The following is a 19,691-nucleotide window of genomic DNA, read 5'->3' as shown; positions in this document are numbered from 1 at the left end:
CCCGTCCCTGTCACTGTCGCTGTCCCTGTCCGTGCCGAGGGGGACACGCGGGGGGCCCGAACCCCGAACTCCCTCGGGGTCGTTCCAGGGCCCACCCGGACTCCCCGAACCAGCGGGAGAAGCCGGCCGGGAGGGGCCGCTGCCCTGGGCCGGGTCCCAAAACTCCCAAAGCTTTGAAGCTTTTGGGGCGAGCAGCCCCCGAGGAGCCGCCGCAGCCCGAGATAATTCCAGGGCGTCTCTCGCTCCTCTGGATCCGCTTGGAATGAGGGACTTGAAAGGCTCGGGGAGGCCTTTCCTCGCTCCACGGGGCAGGAATGTCCAGCTCCAGAGGCTTTCGGGATGGGCGGGACAGATCCCAGATGAATCCCTTCCAAACCGGGGGAGATGAACGCGATCTGCAGTGTCAGGAACGGAGAAATCTGATTTTCCCGGATTATGGGAAGTGGGGATGAGCAGGAGAAGCCGGGAAACTTCCCGAACCGGGCTGGGGGGACGCTGCCCCCACCTCTGGTCATGGAAAAGCCGCAGGTGAGCACAGGGAGAACCAGCCCGGCTCAACTGGGCGCAGGGAGGGGCAGGAAGTAATCCCAGCCCTTATCAGCAACTTTATCTTATCAACCGCAGCTTTATCTCCTCCCGGCCAGGCTCACCACGGGAATTTCGAGCTCTCCCAAACGCTCATTTGCTGCGGTTTTTGTAGGATTCGCTGATTTTGGGGGGATTAAGGAACTGGATTTGATATTCGGAAATAGCTCTGAGGGCTAAAGGGACCTTTAGGAGAATTCCAGAATTATTTGGGTTTGGAAATTGCACCCAGTGTTAAAGGGACCCTTACGAGAATTCCAGGATTTCTGGGGTTGGAAAATCCCTCCAGGATCATCCAGTCCAAGGGGGGACCAATCCCCCCCGGTCACCCAGAAAAACGACCGGGAATTCTCCAGGGGTGGCCGCGCCGAACCTCCCCGGGCAGCCCCTGCCGAGGCCTTTTCCCTTTTCCAGGATGAATTTCCCCAGATTTACCACCCTAAGCCCCCTTGGCACAGCTCGAGGCCCTTCCCTCTGGTCCTGGCCCCATTTGGGCATAAGATCCCAAATCCCTCTGGGCAGATCCCAAATCTCACGGGATCCCCCTTTGATCCAGGCGGATCCTGTCCCCGGGATCTGTCCCCGTCCCCGGGATCCCCTGAGCAGCTCCCCGAGCCCATCCCGGTGTTCCGAGCCCATCCCGGTGTCCCCGAACCCATCCCGGTGTCCCCGAGCCCATCCCGGTGTTCCGAGCCCATCCCGGTGTCCCCGGGCCCATCCCGGTGTCCCGAGCCCATCTCGGTGTCCCCGAGCCCATCCCGCCGTCCCCGGGCTCCCAAACTCCCGTCCCCGGCAGAGCCCGCTCGGGGACCCTGCGGGGCCAGCGGGGACCCCCGGGCTGGCGCTGGGCTCGGGGTCCCCCTGTCGGGAGCAGGAGCAGTTCGGGGGTGCCCGGGCCGGGCCGGGGGCGCTGCGGGCGCTGCAGCCGCTCCGTGCGGGGCTCGGCGGGCTCGGCCGGGCCGGCCCCGGGCTTTGAGGCTTCGGGAGCTGCAGCGAGCAGCAGATTTGGGCGCAGATTGGCGGCGGGGAGGAGGAAAGAAGCCGCAGCGGCGGGCCGGCCCCTCCCAAGCGCTGGGCAGCCCCTCCCTGGGCTTGGCCGCGCTCCCGCCACCCCTCGGCGGGGATAAAAGGCCCCCGGGAGCAGCCAGGGCACGGCACAGCCGCTCCAGCCCCGAGACAGCAGCAGCTGCCCCTCAGCTCCGGCTCCTTCGTCCGCCGCCAGCGCCGCGACCCCCAGAGCTGCAGCCATGGGTAAGGGACCCCCGCGTCTGCCCCCGAGCCCCGGGCCCGCAGCGCCGGCCCGAGACCGGCTCCGGGCACAGCTGGGCATTCCCTGGGCACACACACCTGGGCACACACACCTGGGCACAGGTGCCTCTGTGCTCCGGGCACGAGCAGGGAGCCGGGCCCGAGCTCTGCCCGCGGGGCCGCTGTTCCCGGAGCTGCTGCGGGGCCTCGGGGGCTCCTGGGGGCCCTACCCTGCCCCGGGGAGCCGGGATCCGGAGGGATTGTCCGAGCTGGAGCTGCCAGCGTGTCCCGGCTCCGGGTGACAGCTCTGTCCCCGTCCTGTCCCGGCTCCGGGTGACAGCTCTGTGCTCATCCTTTCCCGGCTCCGGGTGACAGCTCTGTGCCTATCCCGGCTCCGTCCCCGTCCCGTCCGGGCTCTGTCCCGTCCCCGCGGTGGCCCCGGGGGTCCCTGGGCTGGGAGGGCCCCTCCGGAGCGGGCTCGGTGCGGGCCCGGGCCGGGCTCACGGTGTCCCCTCTGCTCCCCAGACAGATGCAGAGCTCCGTGCTACGAGTACCCCTCGTGCCCCGACGTGCTGAAAGGCGAGTGCTGCCCCTGCGGCGGGGCCGGGCCGGGGGGGTTTGGGCTCTTTGGGGTCCCCCGAGCTCGGGGTCGGCGCCGGGCCCCTTGGCCAGGGCTGCCGGAGGTCGCTCCTGCTCGTTCCCGGCTCGGGGGGAGCGGCAGGGAACGGCAGCAGCCCGAAACCAGGGCGGTCATTGCGGAGAGCTGCCCGCGGCTCTCCCGGTGCCGTTCGCGGCTCTCGGCGCGGTTCGAGCCGCTCTTGTGTCCCCAGCCCCGCGGGAGGAGGTCGCCTACGTGACCTGCACCTACAGGAGCACCGGCATCGAGCAGCCCGATTTCCTGGCCACCGTGGACCTCAACCCGCGCTCCTGCCACTACGGCCAGGTACCGAGCCGTGCCGGGCTCCCGGGGCGGGACCGAGCCGGGGCTGCGCCCCCCAAGCCCTCCGGGGCCGCCCGGGCAGCTCTTTGCGCCCTGAAACCGAGGGAAACCTTTAAACCTTTGTCCCGTCTGCTCCCGGCCGCCCCCCAGCCCCTCTCCAGAGCTCCCCAAATCCCGGGGTCTCTCCCGGCCCCTCTCCGGGGCTCCCCAAATCCCGGGGCCGCTCCCGGCCCCTCTCCGGGGCTCCCCAAATCCCGGGGCCGCTCCCAGCCCCTCTCCGGGGCTCCCCAAATCCCGGGGCCGCTCCCAGCCCCTCTCCGCGGCTCCCCAATCCCGGGGTCTCTCCCGGCCCCTCTCCGCGGCTCCCCAAATCCCGGGGTCTCTCCCGGCCCCTCTCCGCGGCTCCCCCGGCCCCGGGCCCTCCCCGCGGGCTGTCCCGGCTCGGCCCGGCCTCAGCTGCCTTGGCCGTGCCCAGGTGATCCACCGGCTGCCCATGCCCAACCTCAAGGACGAGCTGCACTGCGCGGGCTGGGGCCCCGCCTGCGGCTGCTTCGACGGCGGCGCCGCGGCCAAAAGGACCAAGCTGGTGCTGCCGTGCCTCATCTCCTCCCGCATCTACGTGGTGGATGTGGGCTCCCAGTGCCGGGCGCCGCGGATCTGCAAGGTACGGCCGGGGGAGCCGGGGCAGCGAGGGAGGGAGGATGGATGGATGGATGGATGGATGGATGGATGGATGGATGGATGGATGGACGGACGGACTCTGTGGTACGGCCGGGAAAGGCGCCGAGCAGGCGGAGGCTGAAACTGGCGCTGGTTCGTGCAGATGATCGAGCCCGTGGATGTGTTCTGGAAGTGCAACAAGGGCTACCTGTCCGTCACCCACCCCCTGCCCAACGGCGACGTCCTGGTCGCCAACATGGGCGACGCCGCTGGCCACGGCAAAGGTAAATTTTCCCTGCCCGGATTCCCTTTTCCCTGCCGGGATTCCCATTTCCCTGCCCGAATTCCCATGTCCCTGCCCGAACTCCCACCCCGGGGGTCCCGCTGGAAATGCAGAAGCCTGGATTTGTCCCCGCCCGTCCCTCGTGTGTCCCAGGTGGCTTCGTGGTGCTGGACGGAGAGACCTTCGAGCTGAAGGGCAACTGGGAGAACGAGTGTGAGGCTCCCCCGACCGGGCACGACTTCTGGTACCAGGCCCGGCACAACGTCCTGGTCAGCTCGGCCGGGATGGTGCCCAGAGTGGCCGGGCGCGGCTTCAACCCCGATGACCTCAAGAAAGGTGGGGACACGCGGGTGGCAGCGCCGGCAGGGCTGAGCTGGGGCCGGCAGCGCTCGGTGCCCCCGAGAGGCCGATTTGCGGCCGGAGCCTGGGCCGGGCTCGGGCTGGGGATGGGCGGGGAGGAACCCCGGGTGGGCAGGGTCCTGCTGCCCCAAAGCTGCATTTCCCTGTGTTCTCCCCAAGTCCTGCATTTCTGTGTATTCTCCCAAAATCCCGTATTACTCTGTGATCTCCCCAGTTCCTGCATTTCCCAGTTCCCCCTCCCCAGTTCCTGCATTTCCCAGTCCCCCTCCCCAATTCCTGCATTTCCCAGTTCCCCGGTTCCCGCATTTCCCGGTTCCCGCATTTCCCAGTTCCCCGTCCCCGGTTCCCGCCGTTCCCGTGCCGATGCCCCCCAGGAGCCCCTCGGGGGTCTCTCCCCGGCCGCCCCCAGCCTCTCCCGCGTGTCCCGCAGGGGTCTTCGGCCGCCGCCTGAACGTGTGGAACCTGTCATGCCGCAGCCTGACGCAGTGCTTCGACCTGGGCGAGGATTCTCTGCCCATGACCGTGCGCTTCCTGCACAACCCCGAGGCCGCCGAGGGCTACGTGGGCTGTGCCCTGAGCGGGGCCATTTTCCGCTTCTACAAATCCTGCGAGGCGAGTGCGGGGCGGCGGGGAGCGGGAGCGGGGCCGGGGAGGGTGCGGGGGCTGAGCCCGTCGTGCCCGGCTCGGCTCGGCTCGGGCCGGGGCAGCGCGGGCTGAGCCGGGCTCGGTGTCCCTGTGCAGAGAGACAACTGGGCCGTGGAGGAAGTGATCCGGATCCCGGCCAAGGACGTGTCGGGCTGGATCATGCCCAAGATGCCGGGTGCGTGTGCCCTCGGGGGTGGCATTCCTGTTGGCTGGGCGAGCTCTGCAGCCGGGCACGGCCTGCGGGGGGAACCCCAGAGCCGGCTGGGGGACCCCGAATCCTGCGGGGGGACCCCGAATCCTGACTGACCCCAGATCCTGCGGGCTGACCCCAGAGCCGGCTGGGGGACCCCGAATCCTGCGGGGTGACCTTGAATCCTGACTGACCCCAAATCAAGGCTGACGCCAAATGATTACTGAGCCCGAATGCTGACCGAGCCCAAAGTCCTGGTCCCTGTCCCAAAGCCCATCTCAGGCCAGGCCCGTGTGGGCTCCCCCGGTGCTGGCCGTGCCCCTGAGCCCCGGCTCTGCCCGCAGCCTTCATCGTGGACCTCGTCATCAGCCAGGACGACCGGTTCCTGTACGTGTGCAATTGGCTGCACGGGGACATCCGTCAGTACGAGCTGTCGCGGAGCTGCAAGCCGCGGCTGGTGGGGCAGGTGAGGGGCAGGGCCGGGCCGGGGGGCCGAGCGGGGCCGGGGGGCCCGGGGGCCCGGGCCGGGGAACGCTCGTGTGCCAGCGCGGCCCTTGCAGGTGTTCGTGGGGGGCAGCATCCTGCGAGGGGGCCCCGTGACCGTGTGCAGGGACGAGGAGCTCAAGTGCCAGCCCGAGCCGCTGGTGGTCAAGGTGAGCGGGGCGGGGCCGGCGCGTCTGGGCGGGGCTGGGGGGCGGGGCCGGCGCGTTTGGGCGGGGCTGGGGCGGGGCTTGCAGCTCCGGGCGGGGCGGGGGGGCGGGACCGGGGGTGAGCGTGAGTGTGGGACTGTGAGTGTGTGTGCTCACCTGAGTGTGAGTGTGTGTCCTCACCTGACCATGAGCCTGAGCCTGCTCTCAGTGCCCCTGCTGGAATCCAGCCCCAGTGCCCCCAGTCCTGTGTCCCAGTGCCCCCAGTGCCCCCAGTGCCCCCAGTAACCCCAGTCCTGTGTCCCAGTGCAAGCGCGTGTACGGCGGCCCCGCCGCGCTGCAGCTGAGCCTGGACGGGAAGCGGCTCTACGTGACCAACTCCTTCTACAGCACCTGGGACCGGCAGTTCTACCCCAGCCTGATCAAGTGAGCCCCTCCCGGCTGCCCGGGGCTTCCCGGGCCAGGGTGGGAGCGGGGAAGGGGCCGCGACCCCCCCGAGGCTGCCCCGGAGCCGCTGCCGGCCGGGTCGGGATCGGGCAGAGCCCGGGCTGAGCTCAGCGCAAGGGGGTCCGGCCTGGCCGGGCAGAGCCTGAGCCGAGCCCGGGGGAGCTGGGGAGGGGAAACGGCGCCGAGCCCGTCCTGGATGGATTTATGCCCGTCCTGAGGGAGCTGGGGAGGGGAAACGGCCCCGAGCCCCTTCTGAATGGAATCGTGCCCGTCCTGAGGGAGCTGGGGACCCAAAGGTGTCCCTGTGCCCATCCTGTCCCCTCCCTCGGGAATTGCGGACCCCCAGCCGCCCCCATCCCAGCCCGTGCCGCTGGCCCCGGGCCCGGGGGTCGCTGTCCGGGGCAGCTCCGGGCGGGCTCGGTGCGGGCCGGGGGTCGCTGTCGCCCTGAGCCGCCGCTGTCCCCGCGCAGGGAGGGCTCGGTTATGCTGCAGCTCGACGTGGACACGGACAAGGGCGGCCTGAGCGTCAACAAGAACTTCCTGGTGGATTTCGGCAAGGAGCCCAACGGGCCGTGCCTGGCGCACCAGATCCGCTTCCCCGGCGGCGATGCCAAGTCCGTGACCCTGCCCTGAGCGGCGCCGGCAGCGCCGCGCTCGGCAAACGGCGCCGGGGCGGGATCGGGGTCCCGGGGGGAAATTGGGGCTGTGGGGTGCCCCGGGTGATGGGGCTGGGGGGGATCGGGGCTTTGGGGTGCCCCGGGTGATTCTGGGCTTTAGGGTCCCACGGGGGATTCCTGCTTTGGGGTCCCCTCGGGTGATTTCGGGGTTCGGGGTCCGCCGGGCCACTCCCGGCCGTCCCTGTCCCTGTCCCCGTCCCCGTCCCTGTCCCTGCTTTCCCTGCCATCAATAAAGTTGTTTCCTGCATCAGCCGCCGCTTGCCGAGGCTCATTCCCGGAAAATCCCGGGACAAACAAATCCCGGGGGGGCCGCGGGCGGAGCCGGGACCGCGGGAAGGGTCTGAGGGAAATTCCCGGCGCTGCCTCTTTTCCCGGGGTTTGCTTCCAGATGGGCATTTTATCCCCATTTTATCCTTTTTATGTTCCCCTCCTTTATTCCCCTATTTTATCCCTGGGGGCTCCTGGAGAAAGTTTTGCCCCGAAATAAAGTGGGATCCAGGTGGATATAAATAAAGTGGGATCATCCAGGTGGATATCTGGGATAAATCCTCCCCTGGCCCAGGTTTTTCCATGGATTCCCCATCCCTGGAATTGCCCCAGCCCAGCTCGGGCAGCTCTTGGAGCCACCTGGGCCAGCAGGAGCCGCCCAAAGGGTTGGACCAGATGAGCTTTGAGATCCCATCCATCCCACAATCCCAAAAAAATCCCACAATCCCAAAATCCCAAACTCGGCAAAGTTCCAAAGCTGGAGCCGGCTCTGACTCAGCCTCACTCCCTGCAATTAAAACCCCGATTTCCAGTTCTCCCCTTCCCGATAAAAATCTGCAGGCTCCCCGAAATTCCTTGGGAATGTGGGATTTCCCCTTCCCCAAAATCCCTGGGAATGTGGGATTTCCTCTTCCCCATTCCAAAGGAGCCCCTGGAAAAGTCGGGAAGTTCCAGATCCTCTTCCCTGCACGTCTCGCATGCCCCGGGAATTTTGGGATTTGGGAATTTGGCAATTCCAGGATTTGGAAATTCGGGAATTCCGGGATTCGGGAATTCAGGAAATTGGGAATTCCAGGAGTTGGGAATTGCGGGACGCACGTGACCCACGGGATGAAATCAATCCAAAGAAAATCCTTTTCCTTTTCCTGCTCCGGAGATCTCCTTGCACACTCCTTCCACGCGCCTTGCACACTCCCTGCACACGTGACACGTGCACGTGACACACCCGTTGCACAACCCCCCACGTGACTTCCCCGCGCGACCCTCCCTTGCACACGCGCACGTGACACACACCCATTGCACAACCCCCCTCACACGTGACCGCCCCGCGTGACCCGTTTGCACACTCGCCGCACACCCGTCTCCCCTCGCGCCGCCCGCCCCGGCCAATCAGATCGCTGTTGCCAGGCAGATTTCGGCCCCTCCCGCCCCGCCACATCCGGGCGCTTACCCCCAGCTGAGGGGGGGGAGGACTCAGCCAATCACAGCTGCGAGTGCTGCCGTATCCGGGCAGACCAGCGCCGTTGCAGCCAATCAGAAAAAAGAAGGGGCCGCGCGCGCGGCGAGCGAGGGGCGCGTCCACTTTCGGTTCGCGCGGGGGGCGCGGGGCACGTGGCGGGACCCCTCCCCTCCCCCCCCCCCTCCCGGGGCCCCCCGAGCCGGACGGGACCAGGTGGGTGCGGGGCTGGGGAGGGGGGGCAGGCCTGGGGACACCCCCGGAACAGCGTGGGGACACCCCCGGGGACACCCCCGAGACACCCTCGGAACACCCCCGAACCCCCCGGAACACTCCAGGACCCCCCCGGACACCCCCGGGTACAGCCCGGACATCCCCGGACACCCCGGAACACCCCTGGGACAGCCCGGAACACCCCCGGCCACCCCCGGGCTCGGCCCCGGCAGGGGGGTCAAGGCCCCCGGTACCGGTCCGGTCAGAGCGCCGCGGTCGCGCTGGGCCGGGGCCGCCCCGGTACCGCGGGGAGGGCGCGGAGGGCGGCGGCGGCCCCGGGGGTCGCTTCCGGTGGCCTCATGGCCCCGCGTCCCTGGGCGTCTCTTCCGGTGGCGCTGTGGGTCTCTTCCTGGTGTCCCCCTGTCCTGGTGTCCCTCTGTCCTGGTGTCCCTCCGTCCCTGGGACCCCCCCTGTCCTGGTGTCCCTCTATCCCTGGGACCCCCCCTTCCTGGTGTCCCCCTGTCCTGCTGTCCCCCTGTCCTGGTCTCCTGCTGTCCCCCTGTGCTGCTGTCCCCCTGTCCCCAGCCCTGCCGGGGTCACTGCCGGTCTCCCTGTCCCATTTCCGTGGCCCCTGTCCGTGCCCACGATTCCCATTAGAGCCCAGAATGGGATTTACTCCCCTTTTTACCCCAAATTGTCCCTGTTCTCAGCAGGACAGGGCTGCCATGGCTGAGGAAGAGGAGCTGGGCACCAGGGCCACCAGGAAGGGCACCTAAAATGGGATTTATTCCCGTTTTTACCCCAGATTCCCATTTCCCCTGCAGGACACACAGAGGGCTGCCATGGCTGAGGAGGAGGAGCTGGGCACCAGGGCCACCAGGAGGGGCCCTCTGTCAGCTGGCAGTGCCCGGGGCGGTGCCACCGAGTCCAGCACGCTGCTGCAGGAGCTCCGCGGCAACATCTCGTAAGGGCAGCGCCCCAAAATCTGGGAATTCCTCCAATCCCCCAACCCAGAGGGGGCTCATGGGTGGGGGATTGGGAATTCCATCTTGGATCCATCCTGGATCCCTCCTGAATCCATCCTGGATCTCTGAGCCCTGGGGTCCATCCTGGGTCCCCCTCGGGCTCTGGGGGGACCTGGGGAGCCCTGGGTAGAGCCGGAATTGCGATCCCGGGGTTTTTGGGATCGTTCCTCACTCGTGGCCTCTCTCCCCGCAGCAAATCCGTGCAGAGCAAGGTGGACTCCATCCTGGTGAGTGTTGTGGGGATGCTGGGGCAGGGCAGGGCTGTCCTGGGGCTCGCCCCACGGGATCCGTCTCCATCTCCTCCTCTCCCTCTCCCTGTCCTTGTCCCGGAGCGCAGCAGGACGTGCAGAAGTTCTCGGACAGCGACAAACTCTACCTGTACCTGCAACTGCCCTCGGGGCCCAGCCTGGGCGAGAAGAGGTCAGGGGGGACCCGGGGTGGGGTCTGGGGGTGGGATGGGATGGGATCCATGGGATGGGATCTATGGGGTGGGATCCGTGGGGTGGGATGGGATCCATGGGGTGGGATGGGATGGGGCTGGAGCTGGCACAGGGATGCCCCAGGGCAGGTCCCTCACCCGGAGGCGCTGGCACAGAGGTGCTGACGGGCTCCCCTCCCTGCCTGTCCCCCCAGCAGCAGCAGCAGCTCCTCCTCGCTGGAGCTGAGCACGCTGGGCACGGCCGAGCACATGCACGCCTGCAGCTGGATCCGCAACCACCTGGAGGAGCACACGGACACCTGCCTGCCCAAGCAGGACGTCTATGACGCCTACAAGTGAGCCGGGCTGTCCCGCGTCACCGTGTCACCGTGTCCCAAGGACCCCCCTGTCCTGGTGTCCCATGTCACCATGTGCCCATGTGCCCATGTCCCCACCTCCCTGGGAACCCCCTGTCCTGGTGTCCCATATCACCACGTCCCTTAGAAACCCCTGTCCTTCTGTCCCCGTGTCTTCACCTCCCTGGGGACCCCCTGTCCTCATGTCCCATGTCCCAGTGTCCTTGAGGACCCCCTGTCCTCGTCCTCCTTGTCCCCCTGTCCTGCTGTCCTACATCCCCAGGTCCCCCAGCCCTGCCTTTCCCTGCCGTGTCCTGCTGTCCCATGTCCCCCTGTCCTGGTGCCCCATGTCCCTGTGTCCCCCTGCCCTGCTGTTCCCTGCCCTGTCCCTGATCTGCTCTGTGTCCCCCTGTCCTGCTGTCCCCATGTCCCCCTGCCCCGCCGTTCCGTGCCCTGTCCCCGGGTGCTCCGAGTCACCCCCGGTGTCCCCGATGTGCTCTGTGTCCCCCTGCCCTGTCCCTGCTCCGTGTCACCGCCGGTGTCCCCACAGGCGTTACTGTGACAACCTGGGCTGCCGCCCGCTGAGCACGGCCAACTTCGGCAAGATCATCCGCGAGATCTTCCCAAACATCAAAGCCCGGCGCCTGGGGGGCCGCGGCCAGTCCAAATATCCTTCCCTGGCCTGGAATTCCTGTGCCAGCTGCTCTTTTTTCCCCTGTTTTTTTCCCATTTTTTCCCATTTTTTCCTATTCTTTTTCCTGGTTTCCCCCAGTTTTTCCCATTCCTGAGGGTTCTTCAGGGGTTGGTTCCCGGTGTTTTGGGCTCGGGAAAAATCCTTGACTCTTCCCAACGTACTGCTATGGGGGGATCCGGAGGAAGACCGTGGTCAGCCTTCCTCCCCTGCCCAGCCTGGACCTCAAAGTGACCGAGACGGTGAGTTTGGGTGCGATAATGGGATAGCGGGATAGTGGGATAGCGGGATAGCGGGACACTGGGATAATAGGATAATGGGACAGTGGGATGGGGTGGGTTGGTGGGATGCAGGTCCTGCCTTGCTCCATGAATCCCATCCTGTCCCCATCCTGGTGTCCCCTCCTGTCCCCATCCCAGTGTCCCATCCTTTTCCATGGGCTCATCCCTGTGTCCTGCCCTGCTCCCTGACCCTCCTGCTGTCCCCATCCTGACACCGTGACCCTCCTGCTGCCCCTCCCTGCTATCCTCCTGTCCCTGGTCTCACACCCTGTCCCTGTCTGATGTCCCTGTTCCTGTCCCTGTGCTGTCCCCAGCAGGCGGAGCTGGCCGAGCTGGCTCACTCGTACAGCAGCAGTGAGGTGACAGTGAGAGTGTCCCTGTCCCCTCAGTGATGTCCCTGTCCCCGTCCCCAGCAGGCGGAGCTGGCCGAGCTGGCGCACTCGTACAGCGCCGAGGTGACGGAGGCCGCGTGTGCCCTGACGTGTGACTGGGCCGAGAAGATCCTGCGGCGCTCCTTCAACAACATCGTGGAGGTGGCGCAGTTCCTGCTGCAGCAGCACATCATCAGCCCCCGCTCGGCCCACGCCGACCTGCTCATGGCCACGGTGCTCTCAGGTCAGCCCGGGGACACCGGGGCTGCCACCAGCCCTGGGGACACTGTCACCCCCTGGGGATGCTGTCACCCCCTGGGGACAGACACTGTCACTCCCTGGGGACACTGTCACCCCCCTGGGGATGCTGTCACCCCCTGGGGACAGACATTGTCACTCCCTGGGGACACTGTCACCCCCCTGGGGATGCTGTCACCCCCTGGGGACAGACATTGTCACTGCCTGGGGACACTGTCAGCCCCCTAGAACACTGTAACCCCCCTGAGGACAGTGTCACCCCTGGGGACACAGTCAGTCTCCTAGAACAGTGTCACCCCTGGGGACAGACATCGTGGGGGGTGGGATGGGTTGTCGTCCACCTTGTCAGTGTCCCCTTCCATTCCCAATGTCCCCTCCCCACTCCCCGTGTCCCCTCCCCAGTGCCACCATCCCCAGTGTCACCCTGCTCACGTCCCCTCCTCCCACAGACAACACGGACAAGCCCCCCCAGGACCCCCGGCCACCCTCAGCCCCCAAGAAGAACGGCCCGGACCCCGCTGACAGCAGCCAGGAACAGGTGAGACCCCCGGGACTCCCGGGACCCCTCCCCAGGCGGGCACCGGCGGCGCCCCCAGCCCGGTGCCACCCTGTCCCCTCCCCAGGCCAAGAAGGACGCTGTCGCCAAGGTCCCCGCGCAGCCGCGGCCGGAGAAGAAGAAGCCGGAGGCGGCGCGGGCGGGCAGCAGCCCGCAGGTGAGCGCGCTGGTGGCGCGGCTGCCGCTGCTGCTGCCCCGCATCCCGGCCCCGCAGCGCCCGCCCGTGCCCGGCGCGGCGCCAGCGCCGCCCGTGCTGGTGCCGCGGCCCGCGGGCACCGTGAAGGTGGCGCTGCCGCTGCCCGTGGGCGCCGCCGCCATCCCCGTGCTCAACGTGCTGCTGCCCGGCGTGGGCGTGCCCGCGCCCGCGGCCGAGACGCCGAGGGACGGCGAGGGGCAGCAGCCGCAGCAGCAGCGCGGCCGCGCCGCCAAGCGCGCTCCCGAGGGCGCGGCCGCGGACGGCAACGCGCGCAAGCGACGGCGCGGGAGGCCCCGCAAGAGGCCGGGGGACAGCGCGGCGGAGCCCGAGGAGCCCGAGGTGGCCCGGGGGGAGGACGGAGGGGACTCGCCCCCGGGGGCGTCACCCGGGGCTGGCGGTGCCACCGTGCCCGGCGGGGACAGCGGGGGGGCTGGCGGTGCTGCTGAGGATGCTGGGGACAGCATGGAGGTGGACAGTGACACGGTCACTGGTGGGGACAGCCCGGGCAGTGGCAGTGCCACCGTCCCCCTTGGGGACAATGGCAGTGCCACTGCCACCCTTAGTGACAGCCTGGTCAATGGCAGTGCCACTGTCCCTGTTAGTGACAGCTCAGTCAATGGCAATGCCACTGTCCCCATTAGTGACAGCCCGGCTGGGGCCAGTGCCACCGTCCCTGTTAGTGACACCATAGTCAGTGGCAGTGCCACTGTCCCTGTTAGTGACAGCCCGGCTGGGGGCAGTGCCACCGTCCCTGTTAGTGACACCATAGTCAGTGACAGTGCCACTGTCCCCATTAGTGACAGCCCGGCTGGGAGCAGTGCCACTGTCCCCCTTAGTGACATCATAGACAATGGCAATGCCACTGTCCCTGTTAGTGACAGCCTGGCTGGGGGCAGTGCCACCGTCCCTGTTAGTGACAGCTCAGTCAATGGCAATGCCACTGTCCCCCCTGGGGACATCCCAGTCAATGGCAATGCCACTGTCCCCGTTAGTGACAGCCCGGTCAATGGCACTGACACTGTTCCCCTTGGGGACAGCTCAGTCAGTGTCAGTGCCAGTGTCCCCATTAGTGACAGCCTGGTCAATGGCAGTGCCACTGTCCCCATTTGTGATAGCTCAGTCAGTGTCAGTGCCAGTGTCCCCACTAGTGACAGCCTGGTCAATGGCAGTGCCACTGTCCCCCTTAGTGACAGTTCGGTTAGTGCCAGTGTCCTACTCAGTGACAGTGCAGTCAATGGCAGTGCCACTGTCCCCGTTAGTGACAGCCCGGTCAATGGCACTGACACGGTTTCCCTTGGGGACAGCTCAGTCAGTGTCAGTGCCAGTGTCCCCATCAGTGACAGCCTGGTCAATGGCAGTGCCACTGTCCCCGTTAGTGATAGCTCAGTCAGTGTCAGTGCCACTGTCCCCCTTAGTGACAGCTCGGTCAATGGCACTGACACTGTTCCCCTTGGGGACAGCTCAGTCAATGGCAGTGCCACTGTACCCCCTGGGGACAGCTTGGTCAGTGTCAGTGCCACCATCCCCCTTGGAGACAACTCGGTCAATGGCAGTGCCACGATCCCCCTTGGGGACAATGGCAGTGCCAGTGTTCCCCTTAGTGACATCCTGGTCAGTGGCAATGACACTGTCCCCCCTTGGGACAGCTCCGTCAGTGGCAGTGCCACCACTCCCCTTGGGGACAGCCTGGCTGGGGGCAGTGCCACCACTCCCCTTGGGGACAGCCCAGTCAGTGGCAGCATCCCTGGTGATGGCTCTGCTGCTGGTGGCAGTGCCACCGTCCCCCTTAGTGACAGCCCAGCTGGGGGAAGTGCTACCACCCACCTTGGGGACAGCCCGGTCAGTGGCAGAGCCAGCGTGCCCCTTGGGGACAGCTCAGTCAGTGCCACTGTCCCCCTTGGGGACAGCCCGCTCAGTGGCAGTGCCAACTCCCCCAGTTGTGGCTCTCCTGGTGGTGGCAGTGCCACTGTCCCTGTCATTGACAAGCCAGTCCCTGGCAGTGCCACTGTCCCTGTCAAGGACAGCCCAGCCATGTCCAGTGACACTGGGGACAGGCCAGTCACTGTCAGTGCCACCAGCCCTGTCAGGGACAGCTCAGCCAGGGTCGATGGCACTGGGGACAGGCCTGTCACTGTCAGGGCCACCAGCCCTGTCAGGGACAGCTCACCCAAGGGCAGTGACACTGGGGACAGGCTGCTCACTGCCAGTGCCACCACAGAGGACAGCCCAGCCAGGGTTAGTGACACTGGGGACAGTCTGCTCACTGCCAGTGCCACCACAGAGGACAGGCCAGACACTGGCAGTGCCACCAGCCCTGCTGAGGACAGCCCAGCCAGGGTGAGTGACACTGGGGACAGGCCGGTCACTGGCAGTGCCACCACAGAGGACAGGCCGGTCACTGGCAGTGCCACTGTCCCTGTCAAGGACAGCTCACCCATGGCCGGTAGCACTGGGGACAGGCCGGTCACTGGCAGTGCCACCACGGAGGACAGGCCTGTCCCCAGCAGTGCCACCATCCCTGTCAGGGACAGCTCACCCAGAGCCAGTGGCGCTGCTGGGGACAGGCCGGTCACCAGGAGTGCCACCATTCCCAGCAGGGACAGCCCAGCTGGTGGCAGTGCCACTGTCCCTCTCAAGGCCAGTCCATCCAGGGGCCGTGCCACCAGTGGGGACAGGCCAGTCAGTGGTGACACTGTCCCTGTCAGGGACAAGCCAGTCCGTGGCAGTGCCACTGTCCCTAGGAGGGACAGCTCACCCAGGGCCAGTGCCAGTGGGGACAGGCCGGTTACTAGAAGTGCCACTGTCCCCACAGCTGGTGGCAGTGCCACTGTTCCTGTCAAGGACAGCTCACCCAGGGCCAGTGCCACCACTGGGGACAGGCCAGTCACCAGGAGTGCCACTGTCCCTGTCAGGGACAGCCCAGCTGGTGGCAGTGGCACCACACCAGTCAAGGACAATCGGGCCAGGGGCAGTGCCACCCCTGGGGACAGCTCATCCCGGGGCAGTGCCACCATCCCTGTCAGGGACAGCTCACCCAGGGCCGGTGCCACCACAGGGGACAGGCCGGTCACCAGGAGTGCCACCGTCCCTGTCAGGGACAGCTCATCCAGGGGCAGTGCCACCACTGGGGACAGGCCGGTCAGTGGTGCCACTGTCCCTGTCAGGGACAAGCTTGTCACTGGCAGTGCCACCGTCCCTGTCAGGGACAGCTCACCCAGAGCCAGTGGCAGTGTTGGGGACAGGCCGGTCACCAGGAGTGCCACCATTCCCAGCAGGGACAGCCCAGCTGGTGGCAGTGCCACTGTCCCTGTCAGGGACAGCTCATCCAGGGGCAGTGCTACCCCTGGGGACAGGCCAGTGAGGAGCAGTGCCACCACTGGGGACAGGTCAGTCAGTGGCAGTGCCACCATCCCTGTCAGGGACAAGCCAGTCTGTGGCAGTGCCACTGTCCCTAGGAGGGACAGCTCACCAAGGGGCAGTGGCACTGGGGACAAAGCGGTGACTGGCAGTGCCACTGTCCCTGTCAGGGACAGCTCCAGGAGCAGTGCCACCACTGGGGACAGGCTGAGTAGGGGCAGTGCCACTGCTGGGGACAGGCCAGGGAGGAGCAGTGCCACTGTCCCCATCAGGGACAGGTCACCCAGAGACGGTGGCAGTGGGGACAGGCCAGGTAGGGGCAGTGCCACCCTCCCCATCAGGGACAGGTCACCCAGAGATAGTGGCAGTGGGGACAGGCCGGGCAGGAGCAGTGCCACCATCCCTGTCAGGGACAGGCCAAGTAGGGGCAGTGGCAGTGTCCCCGGCAGGGACAGGTCACCCAGAGACAGTGCCATCAGTGGGGACAGGCCAGTCCTTGGCAGTGCCACCACTGGGGACAGGCCAGGTAGGGGCAGTGGCAGTGTCCCTGGCAGGGACAGGTCACCCAGAGACAGTGCCACCAGTGTGGACAGGCCAGGCAGGAGCAGTGCCACCACTGGGGACAGGTCACCCAGAGACAGTGCCACCAGTGTGGACAGGCCAGGCAGGAGCAGTGCCACCACTGGGGACAGGTCACCCAGAGACAGTGCCACCAGTGGGGACAGGCCAGGCAGGAGCAGTGCCACCGTCCCTGTCGAGGACAGGCCAGGCAGGGGCAGTGGCCCCATCAGGGACACGCTGGTCAGGGGCAGTGCCACTGTCCCCATCAGGGACAGCTCAGACAGTGGCAGTGCCACTGACCCTGTCAAGGACAGGTCAGCTAGAGCCAGTGGCACCACCAGGGACAGGCCAGTCAGGAGCAGTGCCACTGTCCCTGTCAGGGACAGCGCAGCCAGGGGCACTGCCACCATCCCTGCTAAGGACAGCTCATCCAGGACCAGTGACACTGGGGACAGGCCAGTTGGTGGCAGGGCCATCATCCCTGTCAGGGACAGCGCAGCCAGGGGCACTGCCACCCCTGCGGACAGGCCAGTCCCTGGCACTGCCACCCCTGGGGACAGGCTGGTCAGGGGTAGTGCCACCACTGGGGACAGCACAGCCAGGGGCAGTGCCACCACTGGGGACAGCACAGCCAGGGGCAGTGCCACTGTCCCTGTCAGGGACAAGCCAGTGTCTGGCAGTGCCACCATCGCTGTCAGGGACAGCTCACCAAGGGCCACTGCTGTTGGGGACAGGTCAGTGAGGAGCAGTGCCACCCCTGGGGACAGGCTGGGCAGGGGCAGTGCCACCCCCGGGGACAGGTCAGTGAGGAGCAGTGCCACCACTGGGGACAGGTCAGTCAGGGGCAGTGTCACCATTGGGGACAGGTCAGTGAGGAGCAGTGCCACCATCCCTGTCAGGGACAGGTCACCCAGAGACAGTGGCAGTGGGGACAGGCAAGGCAGGGGCAGTGCCACCGTCCCCATCAGGGACAGGTCACCCAGAGACAATGGCAGCGGGGACAGGCCGGGCAGGGGCAGTGCCACCGCTGGGGACAGGCGGGGCAGTGGCAGTGTCCCCGGCAGGGACAGGTCACCCAGGGCCAGTGGCAGCGGGCTCAGACTGGTCAGGGACAGTGCCACCGTGCCCATGAGGGACAGGTCACCCAGGGCCCCTGACCCTGGGGACAGGCTGGGCAGGAGCAGTGCCACTGTCCCTGCCAGGGACAGCCCAGCTGGGGGCAGTGGCACGGTCAGGGATGTGCCAGTCTCTGGCAGTGCCACTGTCCCCATCAGGGACAGGGACAGCCCATCCAGTGGCACTGCCACTGTCCCTGTTGGGGACAGGCCGGTCAGTGGTGGTGGCACCGTTGGGGACAGGCTGGTCACTGTCAGTGGCACCGCTGGGGACAGGGTGGTCAGTGACAGTGGCACCGCTGGGGACAGGCTGGTCACTACCAGTGGCACCAGTGGGGACAGGCCGGTCAGTGGTGGTGGCACCATTGGGGACAGGCTGCTCACTGACAATGGCGCCATTGGGGACAGGGTGGTCAGTGACAGTGGCACTGCTGGGGACAGGGCGGTCAGTGACAGTGGCACCCCTCCTGGCAGGGACTGTCTCTCCAGGGGCAGTGACACTCCTGGGGACAGGCCGGTCCCTGGCAGTGCCACTGTCCCCGTCAGGGACAGCCTATCCAGGGGCACTGCCACCATCGTGGACACGCCCGTCACCGGCAGTGCCACCGTCACTGTGGGTGACAGCCCCTTCTGGGCCTGGGGCACCGCTGGGGACAGCGCGGGCGCTGGCAGTGCCACCTTCCCCGTCAGGGACTGCCCGTCGCGGGGCACCGCCGCCATCGTGGACGCGCTGGTGACCCTGAGTGGCACCGTGGTGGACAGGAGGATCCTGGGCAGTGTCACCGTCCCCGTCAGGGCCAGCCTGTCCCGGGGCACTGCCACCATCGTGGACACGCCCGTGTTCGTCAGTGCCACCGTCCTCGTTGGGGACTCCATCCCCAGGGTCACCGCCACCATCGTGGAGTCCAGGGTGCCCGGCCGTGCCGTCCTCCCCCTCGGGGACACGCTGGCCTGTGGCAGTGCCACCATCCCTGTCAGGGAGTGCCTGTCTGGGGACAGTGCCACCGTCCCTGGTGGGGACTGGCCATCCAGGGAGAGTGCCACCATCCCTGTCAGAGAGTGCCCGTCCAGGGACAGTGCCACCGTCCCCATTAGAGAGTGCCCATCCAGGGACGGTGCCACTGTCCCCATCAGGGAGTGCCCATCCCGTGACAGTGCCACCCTCCCTCTTGGGGCCGGGTCAGTGGGTGGCAGTGCCACCATCCCTGTCAGGGAGTGCCCATCCAGGGGCAGTGCCACCCCTGGGGACGGCAGGCACGTCACTGGCACTCCCCCCATAGTGGACACACCGGTCAGTGGCAGTGCCACCATCCCTGTCAGGGACTGCCCGTCCAGGGGTAGTGCCACCCCAGGGGATAGGCCTGGCAGTGGCAGTGCCACCCCTGGAGACAGGCCTGTCCCTCCCGTCCGTGTCAGTGTCATCAGGGATGGCAGGACGGGCACCAGGGTGGCACCGGCGGCCCTGGCACAGCGCGGTCACAGCCCGGCCGGGTCCCCCCTCGGGGACACGCAGGGACACACGGGGGCGGGCACAGGGACGGGGTCCCCTGCGTCACACCAATAAAAACCAGTAAAAACCAGTTACTGCCGTGTGGCTGTGTGTCTGGGAGCCCGGGCACCGGGAGGGGACATTGGCACTGGGAGGGGACACCGGGAGCGGGGAGGGGACATTGGCACTGGGAGAGGACACCGGGAGCGGGGAGGGGACATTGGCACTGGGGAGGGGACATGGGGAGCGGGGAGGGGACACAGGGAGTGGGATGGGGGCACTGGCACGGGGAAGGGGACACAAAGTGGAGAGGGGACATTGGCAATGGGGAGGGGACATTGGGAGTGGGAAGAGGACACGCCGCAGTGGGAAGGTGACACTGGGAGCGAGGAGGGGACACGGCGCAGTGGAAGAGGACACTGACAAGTGGGGGGACAACCCGTCCCACCCCCGCCCCTCGGGTGGTGATAGCGACATCCGAGGCGATTTTGCCCCGAAATCGCCGATTTTGGTTAACGCGGAACCCGCGGGGCGCCTTGGGCTTGTTCCATACCGAGACCACGCCCCCAAACACAGTGAGACCACGCCTCTTAACCATATGTGTACATAAACCGCGCTCTCTTCCGCATCCGACGTATCGACCACGCCCCCTAGGGCTGTAAGTCACGCCCCTATCCT

General features: G+C 67.0%; 2 protein-coding genes across 10 annotated transcripts; both read left to right on the top strand.

Annotated features, from left to right (window-relative positions):
* The first annotated feature begins 1,632 nt into the window (after window positions 1-1,632).
* Window positions 1,633-6,702, top strand: LOC141725676 (methanethiol oxidase-like). Of its 2 annotated transcripts, XM_074529672.1 has the most exons (12): window positions 1,633-1,836; window positions 2,359-2,430; window positions 2,664-2,776; window positions 3,249-3,437; window positions 3,597-3,717; window positions 3,870-4,052; window positions 4,507-4,688; window positions 4,818-4,896; window positions 5,256-5,377; window positions 5,472-5,564; window positions 5,866-5,984; window positions 6,476-6,702. In XM_074529672.1, the coding sequence occupies exons 1-12, from the start codon at window positions 1,833-1,835 to the stop codon at window positions 6,636-6,638; spliced, it is 1,440 nt and encodes a 479-aa protein (XP_074385773.1). In that variant the 5' UTR covers window positions 1,633-1,832; the 3' UTR covers window positions 6,639-6,702. The 2 variants fall into 2 exon arrangements, with proteins under 2 accessions (XP_074385773.1, XP_074385772.1); XM_074529671.1 differs by lacking the exons at window positions 1,633-1,836; window positions 2,359-2,430 and having other exon boundaries at window positions 2,668-2,776.
* Window positions 6,703-8,016: 1,314 nt separating this feature from the next.
* RFX5 (regulatory factor X5) lies at window positions 8,017-19,099 on the top strand. Of its 8 annotated transcripts, none has more exons than XM_074529657.1 (12): window positions 8,017-8,342; window positions 9,164-9,303; window positions 9,558-9,591; window positions 9,702-9,784; window positions 9,998-10,138; window positions 10,689-10,805; window positions 10,990-11,071; window positions 11,524-11,725; window positions 12,189-12,277; window positions 12,363-14,177; window positions 14,217-16,408; window positions 16,541-19,099. In XM_074529657.1, the coding sequence occupies exons 2-12, from the start codon at window positions 9,182-9,184 to the stop codon at window positions 19,086-19,088; spliced, it is 7,425 nt and encodes a 2,474-aa protein (XP_074385758.1). In that variant the 5' UTR covers window positions 8,017-8,342; window positions 9,164-9,181; the 3' UTR covers window positions 19,089-19,099. The 8 variants fall into 8 exon arrangements, with proteins under 8 accessions (XP_074385758.1, XP_074385761.1, XP_074385759.1 ...); XM_074529660.1 differs by having other exon boundaries at window positions 12,363-16,173; window positions 16,276-16,303; XM_074529658.1 differs by having other exon boundaries at window positions 12,363-16,173; window positions 16,276-16,408.
* Window positions 19,100-19,691: the final 592 nt, after the last annotated feature.

Source organism: Zonotrichia albicollis, chromosome 30 (genome assembly GCF_047830755.1).
Source record: "Zonotrichia albicollis isolate bZonAlb1 chromosome 30, bZonAlb1.hap1, whole genome shotgun sequence".
Lineage (NCBI taxonomy): Eukaryota > Metazoa > Chordata > Aves > Passeriformes > Passerellidae > Zonotrichia > Zonotrichia albicollis.
Note: the sequence above shows the minus strand (reverse complement) of the source record. Positions and strands in the feature narration are given on the sequence as shown.

Bases quoted from the DNA above. Each gene is read 5' to 3' on its own strand.
- LOC141725676 (XM_074529672.1), top strand. The intron at 3,718-3,869 runs GTAAATTTTCCC...CGTGTGTCCCAG, and splicing joins CGCCGCTGGCCACGGCAAAG to GTGGCTTCGTGGTGCTGGAC. The intron at 4,897-5,255 runs GTGCGTGTGCCC...CTCTGCCCGCAG, and splicing joins GATCATGCCCAAGATGCCGG to CCTTCATCGTGGACCTCGTC.
- RFX5 (XM_074529653.1), top strand. From the start codon at position 9,182: ATGGCTGAGGAGGAGGAGCTGGGCACCAGGGCCACCAGGAGGGGCCCT. The intron at 9,304-9,557 runs GTAAGGGCAGCG...CTCTCCCCGCAG, and splicing joins GAGCTCCGCGGCAACATCTC to CAAATCCGTGCAGAGCAAGG. The intron at 10,139-10,688 runs GTGAGCCGGGCT...GTGTCCCCACAG, and splicing joins GACGTCTATGACGCCTACAA to GCGTTACTGTGACAACCTGG.